The sequence below is a fragment of the Bos mutus genome, chromosome 10, assembly GCF_027580195.1.
Source record: "Bos mutus isolate GX-2022 chromosome 10, NWIPB_WYAK_1.1, whole genome shotgun sequence".
Taxonomy (NCBI): domain Eukaryota; kingdom Metazoa; phylum Chordata; class Mammalia; order Artiodactyla; family Bovidae; genus Bos; species Bos mutus.
The window spans coordinates 53,604,199-53,626,718 of NC_091626.1; the positions used below are offsets into that span (position 1 = coordinate 53,604,199).

Consider the following 22,520-nt stretch of genomic DNA (forward strand, 5'->3'; position numbering starts at 1 on the left):
GCTCAGTTGTGTCCGACTCTCAGCGACCCCATGGACTGCAGCCTTCCAGGCTCCTCCGTCCATGGGATTTTCCAGGCAAGAGTACTGGAGTGGGGTGCCATTGCCTTCTCCGAACTTCTAGTTTACCCATTCTCTTTTCAGACTTGCCATTTAACCTCTAATCATTACATTCTGAATGCCAGTGGCTACATTTTCCATACATGGAAGTCTTTTTCTAAATTCAAACCAGTCATGTATCTTTAATAAAGTCTTCTTTTCCCAGACATTTCAATTCCTTTTATGTTTATAATTATTTTTTGATCTCCATCTGGTAAGCATATTATTTGAAGTTCTTAAGTCCCATATTGCTGGATTTTGGTTCACTGGCCCTTGCTCATGTTTGGGGCTGAAGCTGGTGGGGAAGGAACAGGTTTTCATTTTAAATAGTGAGCTCATCCTTAGTAGGTGTTTTCTGTAAAAATTCTGTAAATTCTGGGTGGAAATGTTCCCTCTGAAGAGATTCTGTTTGCTTCTCCCAAGTAATCCAGAGGTATTTCCAGTCACAAATTATTTTATGTTAGCGTATGTCCATTTTTTGGCTTAAACATTTCCAGGAAAAAAAGAAAAAACAGGAGAGGAGTAATGTAAACTTGAATCTTAAACCTGTGTAAAAGCACACTTATGGTTATAAATTCACAGGGGAGATTAAGACATAGACCAGGCCCTGGCTTTGAGTGTGTTTGGGGTTAGGCCCTCCGTTTCAGCATCCTACCTCCAAGGAATCCAAAGTTTTCTCTCATGATGGCATGTAGCCATTAAAGCTGAGCACCTTGATTACTGGTCCTGCAAAATCCAAACCAAAAGCAAACCACATCCAGTATCAGTTTGTTACAAGATCCCACTGTTGTTGCTGATGTTGTCTGTTTTGTGGAGGAAGAGGGATGGTCTCTAGGTATTATCCTTACTTTCTTCAGAGATCAATAGTTCATTTAAAAAATACATTCATTATATTTCATCCAGCATCATCAAGTACTTTATAATAGAAGAGTTTTCTAGTTCTAAACTCATCCATCTTGCCAAAAATAGAAGACCTGTAAATACTATATAGAGTTTTCCAGGTTATAAGAAGCCAAGCAAAGCATTCTTTATTGTGCAAAAATAAACAAATGGGGACTAATCAAACATATAAGCTTTTGCATAGCAAAGGAAATCATAAAACAAAAAGACAACCTATAAAATGGGAGAAAATACTAGTAAACAATGTGACTAACAAGGGATTAATTTTCAAAATATACAGACAGCTCCTACAACTCAATATCAAAAAAAAAGCAATCAAAAAGTGGACAGAAGATCAGAACAGACATTTCTCTAAAGAAGACAGGCATATGAAAAGATGCTCAACTTCACTAATCATTAGAGAAATGCAAATCAGAACTACAATGACATATCACCTCACACCAGTCAGAATGGCTATCATCTAAAAGCCTACAAATAATAAATGCTAGGGAGGGGGTGGAGAAAAAAGAATCTTTCAACATGGTTTTTGGGAAAGTAAATCCGTGCAGCCACTATGGAAAACAGTATGGAAATTTCCTTTAAAAACTAAAAATAGAGTTAGCATATGATCCAGCAATCCCACTCCTGGGCATATATGGAAAAGACAAAAACTAATTTGAAAAGATACTTGCTCTCCACTGCTCATAGCAGCACTATTTACAACAGTCAAGACATGGAAGCAGCCTGCCCCCATTGACAGATATATGAATAAAGAAGATGTGATAAATAAATAAAAATATATATATATATACACACACACACACACACACAATGCTTGGCCATAAAGAGAATGAAATAATGCCATTTGCAGTAACATGGATGGACCTAGATATTATCATACTAAAAAAATTAAGTCAGGCAGAGAAAGATAAATACTATATGATATGTCTTAAATATGGAATCTAAGAAACAGTACAAATGAATTTATTTATAAATCAGAAACAGACTCACAGACATAGGAAACAAACTTATGGTTACCAAAGGGGAAAGGAGGAAGGAGGATGAGGAATATATTAGAAGTATGGGATTAACAAATACACACACTACTGTATATAAAGTAAACAACAAGGCCCTACTACTATAGAGCACAGGGAACTATATTCAATAGCTTGCAATAACCTATAGTGGAAGAGAATCTGAAAAGAATAGACACATGTATATTATATATTAATATATACTTATATAATATATATATAATGTTAGCAAAAAATTACTTTGCCAAAACAGATTGTAAATCAACTACAGTTCAATTTTTAAAAACTTCTAATTGGGAATTTCCTGTTCTGTCCAGTGGTTAAGGCTCCACACTTCCACTGTGGGGGCAAGGGTTTGATCCCTGGTCAGGGAACTAAGATCCTGCATGCCATTTGGAATGGCCAAAAACAAAAAAAACCCAAAAAGTCCATATTGAACATTTCTTCAATGGATTGTTATCTATCTTGGTATCAACTTCAAAAGATCAAGAGTATACCTCTCAGAGTTCCTATGCTATGCTATGCTAAGTCACTTCAGTCGTGTCCGACTCTGTGCGACCCCATAGATGGCAGCTCACCAGGCTCCCCCGTTCCTGGGATTCTCCAGGCAAGAACACTGGAGTGGGTTGCCATTTCCTTCTCCAATGCATGAAAGTGAAAAGTGAGAGTGAAGTCGCTCAGTCGTGTCCCGACCCTCAGCGACCTCAAGGACTGAAGCCTACCAGGCTCCTCTGTCCATGGGATTTTCCAAGAAAGAGTACTGGAGTGGGGTGCCATTGCCTTCTCCATCAGAGTTCCTAATTTCTTATAATAAACCAATATGGACTTATTATTTGGGAACCTTTCTAAACATTTTGAAGTCTTGGAGTCTTACTTTGAAAACTCTTTCATTTGACTCTGCTGCATCTTAAGTCCTCTATTCAGTCCAATAGCCATTTGAGGACCTACCATGTTCCAGGCCTTTTCCGGGTAGCAGCAACACAGTTTTGAAGAAAACTTCCCACGTCCCTATCTTCACAGAGCTTATATCTTAGTGAATAGAGACAAACATACAAAGATATTGACTGGTGATAAGTGACATGTACAAAAACAGAGCAGAATAACAAGGCAGCAGGGGACAATCTGATAGGGGCCATGAGAGGGAGTGACTGCTGTTTTAGAGAAGGTAATCAGCAAAGTCCTTTTGGACAACACGACTTTGAATTGTCCTACAGGGTGGGAGAGGGAGCCATGTAGATATATGGAAGACAAGCATTCCAGGCAGAGGGAACAGCAGATATTCCAGGAACACACTTGACTGCTCCAGGGAGGCCAGTATGCTCACAGAGGAGTGAGTGAGGTAGACAGGGTGGCAGGAAATAAGGTCAGAGAGTCCATCTCCCCGTATTCCCTCCTCATCCAGTTAAGTACCACACCCTCCCCAATGCTTCTTGCATCCCATCTCTCAGCCCCAGCCTTAGTTCAAGCCCTTACCATCCTTGCTTTGTTCACCTGTCAACAGCCGGCACAACACTTCATGTGCTGTCGGTGCTCCATCTGTGTTTGATGATGACACGTGTGAGTTACCTTCTCCAGAACCTGTTATCTTGGCTGGTCCCTCATCAAGTACCTAATGGAATTTGTGTCTCTGAACGTGCTTTCCTTGAGCATTACATCCTCTGGGTTGAAACTTTCTTGTAAAGGGAAATGAAGTTATGTTCACACATAAATGACAGATTAGACCACTTTTTTATTATAAGCTTATCTGGCACAAAATTCACTGAAGATATACTTCACTTTTACAGAAGCCTGTAAATAGAAAAATACACTGACACATAAAAAAAGTTTATGTTGGTGCTTCAAAGTAAATTTAAACATGATTTCCAAAGAGAATACAGGTTATTGATGTCAATAACTAAAAATGGCTCTTGTGTGCACACTGTCTCGTGTATATGTTTCACTGTGTATTATGTTTAAGGCCAATAGAATCTGTACGAATTGCTCGTTTGGTTCCTGATAGGCTGACACAATACAGATATTGTTTTCTTTTTCACTATACAAATAAATCGTATAAAATGTTCCCTGGAACCTAGCTATAAAATTATTTCCTCCACTTCAGTCTTACAGCAATTTTACAAGGCACTGCTTATGATGAGGACCCTGATCCAGAAATAGCTGGATCTTTTATCACTAGGATACACAATTCAAATGCATAGGACTCAGTGACTTCTTAGTATTTTAAGAAGTCTAAATTTTAAGGATAGAAATATATAAGATCTTACAAAGCACAACTAAGTTTCTTAAGCAGATGGTGGAAGGGCAGTGGCAAAAAAGAAACAGGACAGATGGTCCGTAAAAAGCCGTTTGAAAATTATCATGTACCAGTAGCTACTTTTCATCACAGTTTTATTTTTCTAATTACAGTTATGCCATCACAAAATACATTTATTTTTATTCTTTATTTAAATTATAATGAGTGGTATTTCTTCCTAAATAGCCATTAAATTCTTTGGAAATGTTAATCTACTTAAACTACTTTAATAAATAAGAATTTTCCCCTTTGATTTTTATAAACAACTGCCATGAAGCATATTTTGAAACACACCTTTAATTTGGTAAAAAAGACATTTTGGCAGTGTGGAAGAGTACATGACCTTGGCAAGATCCAGCAAGTATAGTAAATACCCATGATCTCAGTGAAAACTACAGGCTATAGAATATTTTGTTTTTCTATTTTGAGACAGAATATGAATGTAATTGCTTAAATACAAACATCCATCTTCCATCAAACAGTATAAACAGACATGTTATGTAATTATAAACTAATTCCTTCAATTCCACCCGTATAAAAATAAAACAAGTTTCAAAGATCAACAAGATAGAGCCTGATGGTGAAAAAAAATGATGAGTCGTTCATAAGCTAACTGAAACTGCAGCCTGAGGATGCCAGACCAACATTATAAATATAAAGAAAAAGAAGCTAAATATTTGCTTATCACAAATATCTTCAGCATAAGCACCAGCTATGTTCAATATGGCCAGCACATAGGCCAAGTATAAATGCACATATCACTGTGAACTAAAGGCATAAAAATCTAATTCCCTGACCCTTCAATCAACTTTTCAGAGCAAAGGGAATCGAGCAGGGAGCCAGAAGTCCCCACTTCAGTCGCTTACACAACACTAAACCACCCTAGTCCTTACTCTCAAGGCCCTTCCCACCAAAAATAGTCACAGTGAGCATGAAATCGATCAATCCAGTTTATCCAGGGCCTATAGATATGGCCAACCATTTCTCCTATATTCATTTTAAAGAGAATGCTTACATAAATTATACTCAAGACATTGAACCATCATTTGTGTATATTCTTATTTAATATTTAAATTGTTTAGATGACATTTTAGAAAGTCCCCTGTGGTGCAAGAAGTGACTTAAATTTGTGTTAAGAACGGATATTACATCTAAGATCTTAAAGGTGAGACTCTGGGCCTATGTATGGTAAAGCAGTCATTATATCTTCAGTCATTATACATAATAAATGCGCTGTTCTGTGGCTACAAAATCCTGAATCCTTGAACGATCTACTGCCATGGGGCTAATATTTTATAAGGCACTTTTGGCTATGTGAGATATTTTGCCTAACTCTCAGGCTGAATCCTAAAGAATATTTACAAAGCTGCAGCAAAGTAATTTTAAAACGGGATGCTTTACTGATAGGTCTAATTGGGATGGTGAGAAGCAGTTTGCACGCAAGGCCTGTTTGCCTCTCTCTGAGTCATGTATCACCATAGGGAAGGTCACAGACATGGGCCCCTCGAATGGCTGTTCAGCTCACTAAGCCCCCTCAACAGCCACATGACCCCTTCTCCTTTACTTCATTCAGCTGATCTGCAGAGGTGTGACCGTTGGAACGCACCACGCCTTCGGGAATCCAGGACTTGTCCACACACCGTTCCATTCGCTTCATTATCAGGTCCAGGAGCGTCTCAATAGCCTGGTTTATGTTTGTCCCATTGGCAGCACTAGTTTCAAAGTAGGGGACTCTGAAAGAAGCAACAACTTGGGTTACAGCGTGTGGTGGGAAAGGTCAGTGACCTTTGCCCTTGATAATTCAACTTAGAAAATCAGAAGAATATAAATATATAAGACAAGAAAGGCATTTTAGCACATTAAAAAGTAAAATAATAACTGACACTGCATTCCTAACAGAGATGTAAAACTTCTGGGAGTTTTTATCCCCATTTCACAAATGATGAAACTATAGCTCAGAAAGATGAAGTAATGTGCCCAATTTCCTAATGCTAGAAAGGAGTGGAACCAGGCTTTGAATCCACAGCTGTTCAAGTGTAACCAACTCAACCATAGGCTCTACTGGTTCCAAATTTACATGATGTTGTATGAAGTTCTCCAAAATAGAGAACTCTCACTTGCTGTCAATGGGGGAAAAAAAAAAAAAACAAGCTGACATGAGACATCAGAGATCCCTGGCCGTATTCGTCAAGGGCTTGGCCCCTTGTCAGCTCCGGGCTGACACCACACCCTTGAAGACAAGACATTCTGAATTTTATAGCACTTGAGGGTTCCTCAAGCATATCAATCTTAAGTGTGTTTATTTTGTTATCCCAGGACCTGAGATTAGGTATAATTCTTTAGTAACTCACAAAGCATCGTTTCAAAACTATAAGGTTATTTTTCACATGTTCTTAAGACATCATCAGTCTTCTTGCAGTGGTCACCCTTCATACTTGGTCTTTGCAAGGGGATTAATCAATTACCTGCCAAATTCTTCCCCCTTCTTAATAAAGTCATGAAAATAATGATATAGTTATATTTTCTTCACACTGTTAACTTCATTCCCACCACTTAGTAAGGAGTCTGACCAAAAATACTCTTAGATGTAAAAACTACAAAAGAAAGTTGTTTAGCCCCTCAGGAGTCCTGCAATTGAATTCAGTAAAATATTCCTTACATTTATAGATACTTTAACATCCATCTCTATTACTCTTGCTGAAGAATGTCTGTTTTCCTGTGTTCTCATAGCATATTAACACTCCATCAATGACTCTGATTACAATTCCAATAGTTCTTTCATTACTTTCTGACTAGGAGCAGCTTCCACAGGAGAACTTTAACAGAATTGTTTTAACCTTCTTAGTGCTTTGACAGATATTTTCAGAACTGTTCTGCTTCCTAAGAATCACAGTCGGGGTGCATGTGCAGGCATGAAGGTTATCTGTCCATTACGATTCCTCAAGGTGATGCCTTATTATCTGCTTGCTTCCTACAGGAACTAACAGGCCTTGCAACTGGACTCTATATTCTTTCCTGTTGGAGTGTAGCTCATAAAAACTGCTTGAAGAACCATCACTGCATTTGAGCAGATAGACCTATCCATCTGTCTGTGAGGTCTGCTGGACATAGTTGTTCCACTGATCCCACCATGCCCATGTTCATAGCCCTTCATACGCTGACTCTAAAATACCTTAATCAGGTGCTCCCCTGGTGGTCCAGGGGCTAAGAATCTGCCTGCCAAGGCAGGGGACATGGGTTCAATTCCTGACCCAAGAGGATCCCACGTGCCAAGGAGCAACTAAGCCCATGTGCCACAACTACTTAAACGTGATGCCCTAGAGCCTGTGTGCTCAACAAGAGAAGCCACCCCAAAGAGCAGCCCGTGCACCACAACCAGGGAGTGGCCCCCACTCAGCGCATCTGGAGAAAGCCTGTGTGAAGCACCAGAGGCCCAGCACAGCCATAAGTAAATACACCTTTTTAAAAATAAAGTAAATATCTTAATCAGAGAAGGTCTCACTGGGCAAATTACATCATCTTAGTGATTTTTAAACCTCTTGCCTGGCTATCTCTTTGGTTACTTTCAGTCTTTTTTTTTTCCTACATCTTCATCTGGTGTCTTATCCACAAAATGAAGGAAATGCATTTTTCCCATCCCCCTGGTCACATGCAGTATTTCTCTACCAAGTTTGAAGAAGACATTCTTTATGGAAACTCAATAAATACTTATCAACTATCTATGTTATTAAGTCCCAGGGACACTTTTTGATGCTGCCATTTTTATATGAACTGAATTTTAGTTTAAGAATTCTCAAAATTTAAATACTTAGATTTTCTCCATCATGCTTTCTCAGTTACACCCAAGGAGAATTATTCAATGTCTAAGAATATTGCTTATACTTAAGGAGAAGGCTTGATCATTCTATCACCATTCAGAAAGCTATTGTTTCATGAAAAAACAACTGAAAAATTCATCTCTCCCTATGAGAATAATGGGTTGAAATTGGAAATACAAAAATAAAAAAGTAGTTGAGCAGAAAACTTTCTTGTAAACAGTGGTTACAATGGTTCACATCTCATTTTTAACATTTCCTCTAAGTCCATCATAAATATCTTTCCAACTATAGAGTCATCAGCCTCACTGAATTCCTCAACAGGATCTCTCTCCATTACGCTATTTCTACTTTTCATAGTTTCTTCCATCTCAGCTCCTAATACCCCATAATCATTTAAAGGCATAAATGAAAAATTATAAATAGTCTAAAAACGATAGAACCTATACATGAGGGCTTCCCTGGTGGCTCAGATAGTAAAGAATCTACCTGCAATGCAGGAGACCAGGGTTTGATCCCTGGGTCAGGAAGATTCCCTGGAGAAGGGAATGGCTACCCAGTTAAAACTACGATTTTTCCAGTAGTCATGTATGGATGTGAAAGTTGGACCATAAAAAGGGCTGAGCACCAAAGAATTGATGCTTTTGAACTGTGGTGCTGGAGAAGACTCTTGAGAGTCCCTTGGACAGTAAGGAGATTAAACCAGTCAACCCTGAATATTCATTGGAAGGATTGGTGCTGAAGCTGAAACTACAATACTTTGGCCACCTGATGCAAAGAGCTGACTCATTGGAAAAGACCCTGATGCTGGGAAAGATCGAGACCAAGAGGAGAAGGGGGCAACAGAGGATGAGATGGTTGGAGGGCATCACTGACTCAATGGACAAGAATTTGGGCAAACTCTGGGAGATAGTGAAGGACATGGAAGACTGGTATACAGTCTTCATGGGGTCACAAAAAGTCGGACATGACTTAGCAACTGAACAACAACACCCACTCCAGTATTCTTGCCTGGAGAATTCCATGCACAGAAGTGCCCAGTGGACTAAATAAAGGGGACCCCATTTGTACATGGGGTCACAAAGAGTCAGACACTTAAAGACAGTCTGGACAATGGTTAACAGCCATAACTTCTGGAGCCAGGTTGCCTGGATTCAAATCCTATTACAACTCCATACTAACTGTGTAGCACTGCTGCTGCTGCTAAGTCGCTTCAGTCGTGTCCGACTCTGTGCGACCCCATAGACGGCAGCCCACCAGGCTCCCCCGTCCCTGGGATTCTCCAGGCAAGAACACTGGAGTGGGTTGCCATTTCCTTCTCCAATGCGTGAAAGTGAAAAGTGAAAGTGAAGTCACTCAGTCATGTCCGACTCTTAGCAACCCCATGGACTGCAGCCTACCAGGCTCCTCTGCCCATGGGATTTTCCAGGCAAGAGTACTGGAGTGGGGTGCCATTGCCTTCTCCAGTGTAGCACTGGCAAACTATAAATATCTGTGCCTTAGTTGCTTTATCCATAAAACCAGAAAATATCACTATCTTCCTATTAAGGATTAATTGAGTTAACATCTAAAGGACTTAGATTGGAGTCTGACACATAAGAAATGTGTCGTTTCTGACAAATCTGTCATTAATAAACATTTTCTATTTCAAACACAGTAATGGGTTACAAAAGTTTGTTTTTAACTTTGTTGTTTAAAACTCAGAATATATAGAATCACTGAATTGTGGAAAATCATAGCTCCAAGAGACCTTACCAAGATTATAAACATTAACTTTCCAGACTAGCCCACAAAAATTGATTCAATCCACTATGAAGCTAATCTCTAGTCTTGCCCTAAATTCTAGTAGTCTGAATTATACTTCCCTACATTAGAGATGGCTCCCTCAAATCTGTCCTAGCCAAAGCGTTTCATGCTCCAAAGCATTCGTTTCCCTCCAGTTCTTGTCAAACCATACTTACTACCATTCCTTACTACCATAAGTGATCATCATTAAATGCTGAGAGAAAACAGATCTTACTTTACTGATTAATACCATAAAGAAGGCTGAGTGCTGAAGAACTGATGCTTTGGAAATGTGGTGTGGGAGAAGACTCTTGAGAGGCCCTGGGACTGCAAGGAGATCAAACCAGTCAATAAATCCTAAAGGAAATCAGTCCTGAATAGTCACTGGAAGGACTGATGCTGAAGTTGAAACTCCAATACTTTGGCCACCTGATGCAAAGAGCTGACTCATTGGAAAAGACCCTGATGCTGGAAAGATTGAAGGCAGGAGGAAAAGGGAAAGACAGAGGACAAGATGGTTGGATGGCATCACCAACTCAATGGACATGAGTTTGAGTAGGCTCTGGGAGATGGAGAAGGACAGGGAAGCCTGGCATGCTGCAGTCCATGGGGTCACAAAGAGTTAGACACAACTGAGCAACTGAGCAACAAATGACTGATGTTTCTAGCAGAACTATGAGCTATTCTCTAATGTTTACTAACTTAAATAAACACTTACTTGATAGAATTTCAGGGTATATGAGTGAAAGCACACATTTTGAAGTCACTCATATTAAAAGAGGTACAATATTAAGAAGATATAGAGTTTTAATCTCAAATTCTACTAACAAACTAAAAATTAAAAGTGTATTTTCTGACCGTTTGTGAACCTCCAGGTGATGTGACCAGAAGTCAGGTTAACAACCTTAAAATCTTCAGACTAATTATTCAGAGTCTTCTAAGCAACTGAGGCACCCCACTCCAGTATGCTTGCTTGGAAAATCCCATGGACGGAGGAGCCTGGAAGGCTGCAGTCCATGGGGTCGCTGAGAGTCGGACACAACTTAGCGACTTCACTTTCACTTTTCACTTTCATGCATTGGAGAAGGAAATGGCAACCCACTCCAGTGTTCTTGCCTGGAGAATCCCAGGGACGGGGGAGCCTGGTGGGCTGCTGTCTATGGGGTCGCATGGAGTCAGACACGACTGAAGCGACTTAGCAGCAGCAGCAGCAGCAAGCAACTGAGGTAATACGGTTTTTATTCCTATAGGAATAAATGAATGATAGAGATCACTCCTTGCCACCCTCAGCTCTTTGAGCTGCCAGACAAAAAGTAAACTAAATGAGATGGACAGCAAAGATCCTGAATTAAGACTTTCTTTCCATCATAAAATGATGTCTCTGGGAACTCCCTGGAAGTCCAGTGGTTAGGACTCTGAGCTTTCACTGCTGAGGGCGTGAGTTCAATCCCTGATCAGGGAACTAAAATCCTGTAAGCTATGTAGTGTGAGCAAACAAACAAACAAAAAATGATGCCCTGTGCTCACATTTGAAAATTGGACTGTTCAGCTTGTCCTAACAGCATAGAAATTATAGTATAGAATCAAACATATTTTTATGTCCATATCTTATCGATGTTCACTTTTAGACGGTACTTGGGCTACTTTATCCGAACAGTTCTCTGTATTTGTAAAGAGGTATAACAGTGCTTCATGGGGTCTTAATAAAGAAGCAATAAGATAATACAGGTAAAGGGCTTAACACAAGCTTAGCGTCCGGCAAGTGCTCAATCAATGTTCACCCAATGGGATTCTCTTCTTCTCTAAACATAATGTTCTGCTTTTCCTAAAACTTTCCAGGCAAAAATTTAGTAATCTTAGCTTAAATTCAAGTGGATCAACTGCCCCACTGTCAAGCATAGAGACAGGTGTACTGTTCCTTTTCGCCACACGATGGTGCTAGTGCAGAACAACTAGGAAGCCGTTCGTCAAACCTTCAGAAAAAATCCTGTGCAGCTAACTGGTATCACTCCATACATGTGCACTAAATGGATTTTGGAACACTTGCAGAACACCAATTTTGATGTGCTTTTAATAAATAGGTACACCACAAATTTTTAAATTTAAGAAAATGAGGGGGACATGATCATTTGCAGTCTTTCACCAAGATACCTATATCCAGCTCATGTCATAGTTTAGGATCCAATTTTTAGGTGTTCTCTCTTCTCTTACTTATTTCTACAAAACGAGACTATCCCAGGTCCCAGTTAGACGTTCCCAGGAATGAAAAGCAAGCGTATTTGGTGATTCCGTGCAACGGTTTTAGATATTTGGCTCACATGTGTATCCACAAATGATGGAGGAATTTTTCACTAAACTAAAAAGCGAGTCTCGCTACTTTTTATAGCCTGCTGGCTGCTGAGTGAACAAGCCGCTAGAGGGAAGGGTGAGGCACACGCTGCTGCACCCTGGGAGAGAGCGCCAAACTAAAGCCAGATCATCCTCTGAGCTCTGTGGGGCCCTGGAAATCAGTCTTGTCTGTTTAGTCTCAGCTTCTGTGTGTGGTTTTAAAATGTGCCCAATGATAAGTCATTATTTATTTCTTGAATAAAGAGAAGATATCATCAAGTTTTCAAAGAATCAAAGCACCAGAGATCAAGCTAGTCATACATTTCGTCTAGTTCAGACTAGATGAAATACTGAGTGCCGCCTGCTGAGCGAAACGACTGGGAATCCCAGAAACGGTCTGTACTCATATTATTAATGTTGTAAATAAAAGTTTTTAACACATCCTCCGTTCCAGAAACTCTTGAGCACCTTTCTCATCTTTAGCCAGTAGTCTCCAGTTGTGGCGGGTGGCGGGGGCGGGGCGGGGTGGGGGGGGGGCGGAGTTGTCTTCTGTATGCTGTCCTTAAGAGTAGATCCTAAAAGTCCATCATCACAAGAAGAAAAAAAAAATTCTAACTACAGGGCACTTCCCTGGCAGGACTGTGGTTAAGACTCCATGCTTCCACAGCAGGGTGTCCAGTTTCCACCCCTCGTCTGGAAACTAAGATCTCAAATGCCTTGAGGTTCAGCAAAAAAGAAGAAACAAACAAACTGTAATTACACCGGTGATGGATGTTAACTAAACTTATTGTGGTGATTATTTCACAACATACACATAAATCAAACCATTAAGTCATATACCTAAAACTAATACAATGTTATATGACAGTTTTATCTCATTCTGTGAAAATTTACTGCTTATTTCTTTGCACAGCACATGTGATATACATATATTCAATTATCATACTTTCACCATAGTCATTATGTCCTCTATTTCCCTTAACCCTGAATCAAGAAAAAAAGGCTTATACTGACCAACACCTATCTTCTGTGAGTAAAGAAGAGGACAGAAGGACACTTAGATGCAACCATTTTCACCTACAGTGAAGTCTTTGCCTATAAGCTTATGGCTCGTGCTCGCTTGGTAACAATCCATGTCCTTGCCCCATCTATACCACAGCTGATATCATGAACTGTGTAAGAGAAAAAATCCTCCTGGACTTAGCGTGGATTTTCCAGTGATCAGTCGGTGAGCACATGTCCCTCCCCAAATGTGGCACAGGTAGACACCTGCTTCATATTCTGTTGCACCATCATTTTGTCCAGTTCTGTGGGCAAGGAAAATATCTGCCAGCATGCACAGCTCATGGTAACCTGACACCTACACGGGTGCTTCTCAAAGTGCTATCCTCAGTCACTAGTAGCAGCAACATCTAGGAATCAGCTAGAAATGTAAAATGTGGGGCTTCATCCCAGTCCCACTAACTAAGAAACTCAGTGGGACCCAGAGTTCAGGTGATGCTGCGGCACACGTAAGTCTGAGATCTAATAGTACCATCTAAAAGAGGAATGTTGCCAATATGCTTTCTGCTTTTTCTTCTAACATATTTGTCACTGACTTCACAGATATTTTTTAAAGTGTTTCAGCAACAAAGTGAATATCATGGTTTTGACTGGGAGAAGTACAAATCTGAATAACCCTCTGTTTTGCTCCCTTCTCTGATTTCATTGTCAATATTATTCAATATTGGAAAGCATTATTTTGTAGTTGTTCTAAAAAAGCTGGTTTATGGGCCACATTGCTTCGTTGTATTAGGAAGTGACCTAAGAGCTTCATGTTACAATTTAAACAAATGCTATAGCAAAAAAAGGGGGGTAGGGAATTAGGGGTAAAGGGATTCTTAGTTTACTAAAAATAAATTTTCAAATATTCATCATCATGCATCCAATTCACCCTTTCTATTTTGGGCTGCTGCATGAAGTTCTCATTCTCAAATTTACTTGTCCCAGCAGACACACATTTATATTTCTTATTTGCACTGCAGCATGTTTTTATTAGGTTTGCAAAGTTTTTCTAAGACATAGTCTTTCATTCTTAAATACACGTATATTTCAGAGAGCCACTTGTGAACCAACGACCCATTCTTATGAACTGAGGATAGACGGTAATGCAACGGTAACAAAACCCACAAATTTATCAGATAACATACAAATGATATGAAGATATCCCATAAACTACTGTCTTCTGATTGTTAGCACATAGATGGATTAACCAATATAGTCTTTTAGTGCATGTACAACTAATGAAAATATTACAATTATTAAAAATGAAAAAAAAGATTTCTGTGAAAATAATCATTAAACTTAAATGTCAAATCTGTCCAATCCATGTGAACCAAATTTATCTTTTACACCTTCCTCCAAAACTCCCAACAGCCTACAGAACTCTATTTTATGCTTCTTAAATCCTAAGGGAAGTCTGCTTCCATCCCTTCCCATCTTCAATCAGATCAGATCAGATCACATCACATCAGTTGCTCAGTCGTGTCCGACTCTTTGTGACCCCATGAATCACAGCACGCCAGGCCTCCCTGTCCATCACCAACTCCTGGAGTTCACCGAGACTCACGTCCATCGAGTCAGTGATGCCATCCAGCCATCTCATCCTCTGTCGTCCCCTTCTCCTCCTGCCCCCAATCCCTCCCAGCATCAGAGTCTTTTCCAATGAGTCAACTATTTGCATGAGGTGGCCAAAGTCCTGGAGTTTCAGCTTCAGCATCATTCCTTCCAAAGAAATCCCAGGGCTGATCTCCTTCAAAATGGACTGGTTACCTCCACTATTTTATCTGCTAATCTCTCCTCTGCTCATTTTAACCCAGTTCAGAAACTTTACACTGAGCCTCTCTTACAAAATACTGCTCAGATCTTCTGAGCTGAGCACCGAGGAAAGGCGGCCCCTTTCGTATCCGGAGTCTCCATATAGTCAGAAGGTAACGGCAGGCTCTCCAATACTGGGCGGGATGTGGAATCCTGAGAATGGTCACAGAGGAAACAAGCAAAGGGCAGGTAAAGCCCAGAGAGGGAATGAGTCAATCCAGACCCCCCACAACACTTGACAATATAATTGCTGAGTCTAGCTAACTTTCCTAGCTGCCCTATTTTATTATTTTTTTTTCTTGTCTTTGCAAATACACTTCTCAAAAGCCTGGTCTAGCTAGGTCCACAGCTTCCATTGCTTCATCACTTACTTCCTCCTCACCCATTGCAACACAGCCCCCAGCTTCAACACTTCAGAATCCACCATGGTATCTGATCCCTCTTCCTTCCACTACTTTACAAAAGTGACTATCAAGATAGAAGTGGGCATATCAGGTGATCAGAATTGCCCACAGAGCTTGGTCAGCCCCCACTTCAGAATCACCTCAGTCAGAGGTTCTCAAGTTCTGCTCCAAAAATCATATGGAGGGATTTCCCTGGTGGTCCAATGGTTAAGAATTCACCTGCCGATGCAAGGGATGTGGGTTCAATCCCTGGTCTAAGAAAACAGCACATGCCATGGGGCAACTAAGCCCAAGGGCCACAACTACTGGGCCCATGTGCCACAGCTACTGAAGCCCATGAACCTAGAGCCCGGGCTCCCCGACAAGAGAGGCCACTGTAATGAGAAGCCTGTGCACCGCAGCTAAAGAGTAGCTCCTACTTGCTGCAACTAGAGAAAGCCCACATGCTGCAATGAAGGCACAGTGCAGCCAAAAATTAAATTAATTAAAAATAAATAAATAAATAAAAGTCAGTGGGACCATTGCTTTAAAAAAAAAAAACCACATGGAGAGTTTTTAAAAGACACCAATGCCCAGCCCCACTCTCTATCTGTGGTAGCTTTATGATCTGTCAACTTGTCTAGATTGAATAACACTTCCCAGAACTCCCTTTGCAGTTAAGGTGGACCACAGAGAGACGCAGGGCAGAAGTGAAGCAGCAGCCATTCTGTGGCACTCACATTTTGTCGCTTATTTGCTGGCTCATCTCATTGGCACAAACCAGCAACCAGACCTGTCTCCTTTTCCACCTTCCCCTAGATCCTCCTTTAGCTCCTCCAGCTTCTGGGCCAGGTGTGTTTGTGTTTAGCTCTGTGCAAAGAGCACTGGCTTCTGTTGGGCACCCATACCATCCAGGTCAGAAGCAACAGGGACTGACACAGCTTCAGTCCGTGGTCATGGTCCCAGCTGGTTCTGGCTCTCCCCACTTCAAATCCACCTTCCCTTCTGACTGCCCATCCTAAGGGCCTCAGCATCAGACACTCAGCAACCCTTCACAGGGACTGCCCAGGAGCTCTCCACTCCATCCTCCCCATGGCCCCAGACCGACCTGGGGAAGTACTCATAACAGCACTCCACGTTCAAAGGCCTTCAGCAACTTCCTGAGCCCCTGCAGATCAAGTCTACTCTTCTTCCCTAGTATTCAAATCTCTCCAGACTCTTGGTTCCTTCCTGCCCAGTCAACCTATCCTTCCACTCCCTCTCCAGTGTAAACCCCATCCTTGAGTGCTTTCTGAACTCTATCAGCCCAAAAAAGAAAAACGCAGGGTTCACACGATAAAAAGGCCAAGTCCCTCCTCTAGCTTCCTTGGATTTGTCTAACAACAGAGGCCACTAGGCGGTAACACCCTCTACACACAGTGCACCACCCACACCACCCTTCTCTCTTCCTTTCTCTTTCTCCCTCCCTCCCCTTCCTTCTCTACCCTACTTGCTGTCTCCCACTGATAATAAGAGTATTACATGCGCATTTGCATTCTCATTATATTGGAGGAAGAAAGTACAGCACAAATTGCTTTGTATACTTTATTGAGCAGTGGCTGACCCCTTCTATCATGTCCATTAATGCTGCTGCTACTGTGATCCTACCCCCTGAGCTCAAGGAGGAAGACAGTATTTAGCTGACTCTCCACCACAAAAATGGGGCTTCCCCAGTGGCTCAGTGGTAAAGAATCCCTGCAGTACAGGAGACACAGGTTCAATCCCTGGGTCAGGAAGATTCCCTGGAGGAAGGCATGGCCACTCAATCCAGTATCTTTGCTCCAGAGAATCCCATAGACAGAGGAGCCTGGAGGGCTACAATCCATGGGGCCTGCAAGTCAGACATGACTGAAGTGACTAAGCACACACAACAAAAAAACAGCTTAAACCAAAGGAGATCTTCACACTCCTCCACCAGCATAGGTATTTCAAGGCCAAGAAGGCCTTCTTGTATCCTGGAACTTGCCAAAGCAGAATATGGACTGGCTTTGAATTTTCCTCACTGAATAAATATACAGAATTTCCTTAACCTGGGCATCTTGTACCTGCATCTTGGAAAGGAGGCCTTACACAGTTAGGGTGTTTGTCCTTGAAGCTGTCTTTCTTCAAACACCAAGAGACTGAGAAAATGGTACTGAAGCACTGAATGAAGGCCCTCACCAATGGCTTTTTCTACGGTTCCCAAATCATGTTATATTAATATGCAAAGGAGTGTTTGACACCTCCTCCCAAGGCCTACATCCCTCTCAGTTTTTTGCTTTTGCCCTTTTTGTTACCCATTCACGTGCCAATGCTTGCATCAGAAATTTGTGCTGTAGATCCTCCCCCAAAATACTCACCCGTATTTCTCTGCAAGTCCTCTGGCTTCTTCCTCTTTTACTACTCTTTGGTCTTCCAGATCACTCTTATTCCCACATAACACTATATCTGGGTTTTCACAATATGCATGCATTTGTAGCTGACCTATTAGTAGAAGAAGATAAGAAAATTTATTATAGTTAAGTAATATAAGTCTATGATCAGTGCAGAATATATGCAAAACTGCTTTATAACTGTAAATGGATATACAGATATAAGGAAGTGCATAATTCTCTGTAATGCTTTCAAAACACCAATACCCCAAGCTATAAAACTAAATGGATGGGGCAGAGATGTAAAACTAATCCTGCCCTTATGCACATACTCCAGCTTATTTATATTGGAGAGGAATGGGAGAACTTGTTATCCCTCCAAAACTTACGTACACACACACACACACACACATACCAGATAGCTATTTTCTTTATGAAGATCATTTGAAAAGAAAAAAGCACACTTGGAGGATTTCCTAGTGCTCATGACTAACCTTAAAGCTCTGTTTTTCATATATTTTCTCTCTACAGCAGTGGCATTTTAAAAATGAATTGTCTTTCTATAAACCTATTTCTATCTGAAATATTTTTCACATTTTTCTATTATCCTAAGGCAGAATCAATTTATCTGAAACAAACAAAATATAGGATCAAATGAAGACAGAAAACCCAGAATATATAGTCAATGATTCTGTCACCAGACCCAAGAAGCACAAGACTACAATTCTCACTCTGTAGCTTCTATTTCTTTTCACATGAAAATCTGTTAGTAGGCATATTAACAGTAATAAAAGCAAGGGAACTTCAACTAAGCTAAAGAGTTTAATCTCCCAAATAAGGAAAATAAGTCTTATTTCATACTCATCATGCCTCACAGTGAAATTAAAGTAACCCAAACTTGCACAATAAGACATCCTCAAAAATGTATGGCCTAATTTATTTTTTATCATGGTTAACCATTAGTTCCTCATTATCAAGTCATGTTCATTATATCTTATCATGAGAAAGTCAAGTCAGTTAGTATTTACTGAGCAATAATGGAGGCCTGATACTTGGTGCAGAATTTCAGGGCACTGCCCTTTGCCCTCACGGGACGGAAGCGGGGAACAGGACCTATACAGGCAAGACCAAACTGTACCGTTTCCAACAGCCACATCCTTTCGGTCTCCAGGCTGTTATGCATTCTGTCCCTAGACCCTGAATAACCAAACACAGCCTTCCTTCAGGGACATCCCCTACTTCCTTTACAACTTGCCTCTCAGTCACTTCTACTGTGGAACCTTTCTGGCCTCCAGGGAAGTTCAGTGCTCTGTTAACACCTTACCCGTTCAGTGTCAAGGTTATGAAAATGAACTCAGGACTGAAGGTGTTTAAAGCTGAATCCTGGCTATGCCATTGACTAGCTGTGTGGCCTTGAGGAAGTTACATGGCCACTCTGTGCCTCAGTTTCCCCATCTTTAAATGAAGACAATGACAGTATTTACTTCATAGGGGTAAGGTAAAGGTTAAATGAGTTAATTCAGTTAGTCTTCAAGTAAGGTCCATGGACCAGCAGCCTAACAACCATTACCTGGGAACTTGCTAGAAATGCAAATTCTCAGGTACCACCCCATATCTACTGAAGCAGGAAGGCTGGGTTTGAGGTCTGGAATCTGTTTTAACAAGTTCTCTGGGGGGATCTAGATGCATGCTCACACTTGAAAATCATTCTTTTAATGCAATAAAGCATTTAGAGATGTTGTTTATTACCTGTAATGATGTTTAATAGTATTTATTTTGAGGAGTCTGGGAAGTATGACAATTGATCATTTTTCTTTTTTCCTAACTTTTCTACAAAGGTTGTGAATTATTTATATAAAAATAAATTTATGAATTCTTTTAAAATATCTCACACAAAAAAAGCACATACATAAATAACTACAACTTGATATGGTATGTGGTAAGGATCATGTGTAAGTAGTACAAAACACAATAGGAGGCTTAACTCTAATTGAGAGGAATAAAACTGACATACACACCCCACTGGCCCAGATGGTAAAGAATCTGCCTACAATGTGGGAGACCTGGGTTCAATCCCTGGGTTGGGAAGATCCCCTGGAAGAGGGTATGGCAATCCACTCCAGTATTCTTGCCTGGAGAATCCCCATGGACAGAGGAGCCTGGTGGGCTGCAGTCCATGGGGTTGCAAAGAGTCGGACATGACTGAGCGACTAAGCACAGCACAGGATATATAAAATAGATAATAAGAGTCTGCTGTATAGCACAGGGAACTCGACTCAATATTCTGTAATGGCCTTTATGGAGAAAGATCTTTAAAAAATAAAGAATGGATACATGTACAACTGATTCATTTTGCTGTACACTTGAAACTAATACAACATTGTAAATCAACTATATTTTAATATAATTTTTTTAAAGAGGAGAGAAAAAATTTAATTCAACAAAGTTATCACAGAAAATTTCATGGGGGCCATATTTTGTCAGATTTTAAAGAGTAAATTGAACTCTAAATTTTTAAGACAATGGGAGTGAGTATGGAGAGGGCTTTTCAGACAGAGGGAATAATAGGAATTAAAATATAAAGGCAAAAATATGTTAAAAATATACTTGTTGGGCTCTTGTCCCACTTATGTGAGGCTACAGAAGAACAGTTTAGAAATATAGGCTATTTTGGAGTTTCCCTACAAAACATGCTGCCTGTGGGCACAACTGGTTCATACTTAAGCTCCAGAAGGACAGGTGAGTAAGACAACACTATCTGATTCCTCTTTGATTTCAAATTCAGGCCCAGAGGACACAGATCTCTGTTCAGTCTCCTAAGCTCAGCAGGGATCAACTTGGGACTCTTACCCGTTTCCCATGAGGACAGGAGAGATCTGGGTTCAAGAGAGAAAGGACTGCAATGCATCTCTGGAGAAGCAGAGAGTGCAGACCTGGTCTCTGCCTTCAGCACCCAGGACTCAGTTACTGGTTCAATGCAATACTGCCTCTGTTCTGCTATCCACCATTGGTATATGGTGTACATGTGTATACACATGGTATATATGTACATATATATATGTGTACACATACATATATGCTTGTGTGTATATATATATATATATAATTTATATATATAAAATACATTAAACATACAAAATACATTAAATATTACAATATACATTAAATATATATTTAATTTGACCCCCAAAGAAGAATGATCCCTAATATTCAAACTACTAACAGACAGAGGAAAAATAAAAAATATATATAATTAAATTTTTATTCCTAATTAAGATTTATTATTAATACATCTGACACTGAATCTTTCTGACAGTGAATACTTTACACTGAAGACATGAAATCTCCAATATGTATGTTTTCTTTGCCTAACTGAGCAAGAAGAATTCTTTTACACTATAAGGAAAACACAAAATAATACACAGAATTTCACATGATTTTATCCTTCATGTAACTAGCCATGAAGCCCAAATGGATGAGATTTACCTTGTCCAGAGTTTCGGTTTCTCCCAGTGAAAAATAGGTGGGTTGATGCTCTTCCTGTGCTAAGATTCTATGAGCCCATCTCTTACAACAATCCTTGGAAAGTGCTTAAGAAAGCCCCAGAACTGAACGAGGATAAGCAATTAGAAATAGTCACTGCCATTCAGCCAAAAGGGTGCGTGACTCAGACAGGCACTTAACAAAGTGAAGCCCAGTAAGCATGACTAACCCGGGGAACCTATATTTAAAGTACTAAATAGCTCTTCAACTCTTAGTGATTAGTTTAGTTGAGAAAGAGCATAAAAAGCCACTGAATCCCCCCATCCCCAAAAAGGCCACTAAATCAAAAGCCAAGAGCTCCACGTCCTTGGGCAAGGCTATTACTCTATAAGGCTAAGCATCTTTATCCTAAAATGAGGATACACCACCTCCCTAGATCTCCTCATGGGGGGAACACGGGGACTGGACACAAACTATGTGAAAATGCTTTGAAAACCACAAGGCATTCATCAATTACTTATTTCAAAACTCATTTTTAGAAACAAGGTTTTCTGCTATAAAAATTACAGCCCATTACCCTTTCATAACACTGAAACTATAAGAAATTGTTATGTAGTAGGGGTTTCGGAGAAGGCAATGGCACCCCACTCCAGTACTTTTTTCCCATGGAGGAGCCTGGTGGGCTGCAGTCCAGGCAATGGCACGACTGAGCACTTCACTTTCACTTATCATTTTTTTGCCTGAGAAGAAAATCATGGAGTCGGACATGGACAGAGGGGGAGTTCATTCTAAAGATTTGGCTGTTAGGAATTTAATATCTGGCCTCCCCAGTAGGTTCTCTATGATTCCAGTGGGAACAAACAGGCAGGAGACAATACTACTTACTTATCCAGTTTCTGACATTGAGAAAACTCTGCAGTTCATTTGTCAGATCAAAAATACAGAAGAAACTTGAGACAGGGTTAGGATCCATTAATTTTTCAAAAGCATCTCTGAAGAAGGCAGTTGTCAGGCTTCTGTCTCCTTATCTATAAAATGGGGATAAAGTCCTCCTGGGAAACATACACAGAAAAACTCCATGGATCTACAGTGCAGATGCACTAAACAAATGCAATGCAGGTTAGCATGACCAGGGAAAGCAGAAGACTTCAGTTATCTTTGTTCCCTCCTTTAAATAGCAT

General features: G+C 40.3%; 1 protein-coding gene across 1 annotated transcript; it reads right to left on the reverse strand.

The window, feature by feature from the left end:
- Positions 1-3,718: 3,718 nt before the first annotated feature.
- RAB27A (RAB27A, member RAS oncogene family) lies at positions 3,719-22,312 on the reverse strand. Its single transcript, XM_070378559.1, has 3 exons — positions 22,225-22,312; positions 17,845-17,968; positions 3,719-6,032 (listed from the first exon to the last, which is right to left on the reverse strand). The coding sequence occupies exons 1-3, from the start codon at positions 22,310-22,312 to the stop codon at positions 5,834-5,836; spliced, it is 411 nt and encodes a 136-aa protein (XP_070234660.1). The 3' UTR covers positions 3,719-5,833.
- Between the last annotated feature and the right edge of the window lie 208 nt (positions 22,313-22,520).

What these genes read in the sequence shown, in the direction of transcription:
- RAB27A (XM_070378559.1), bottom strand. Translation starts at nt 22,312, where the DNA reads ATGGATCCTAACCCTGTCTCAAGTTTCTTCTGTATTTTTGATCTGACA. An exon ending in CAATGTCAGAAACTGGATAA is followed by an intron (nt 17,969 to 22,224) that starts GTAAGTAGTATT and finishes TTCTACTAATAG; the next exon opens with GTCAGCTACAAATGCATGCA. An exon ending in GGACTTGCAGAGAAATACGG is followed by an intron (nt 6,033 to 17,844) that starts GTGAGTATTTTG and finishes TGCTTCTTTCAG; the next exon opens with AGTCCCCTACTTTGAAACTA.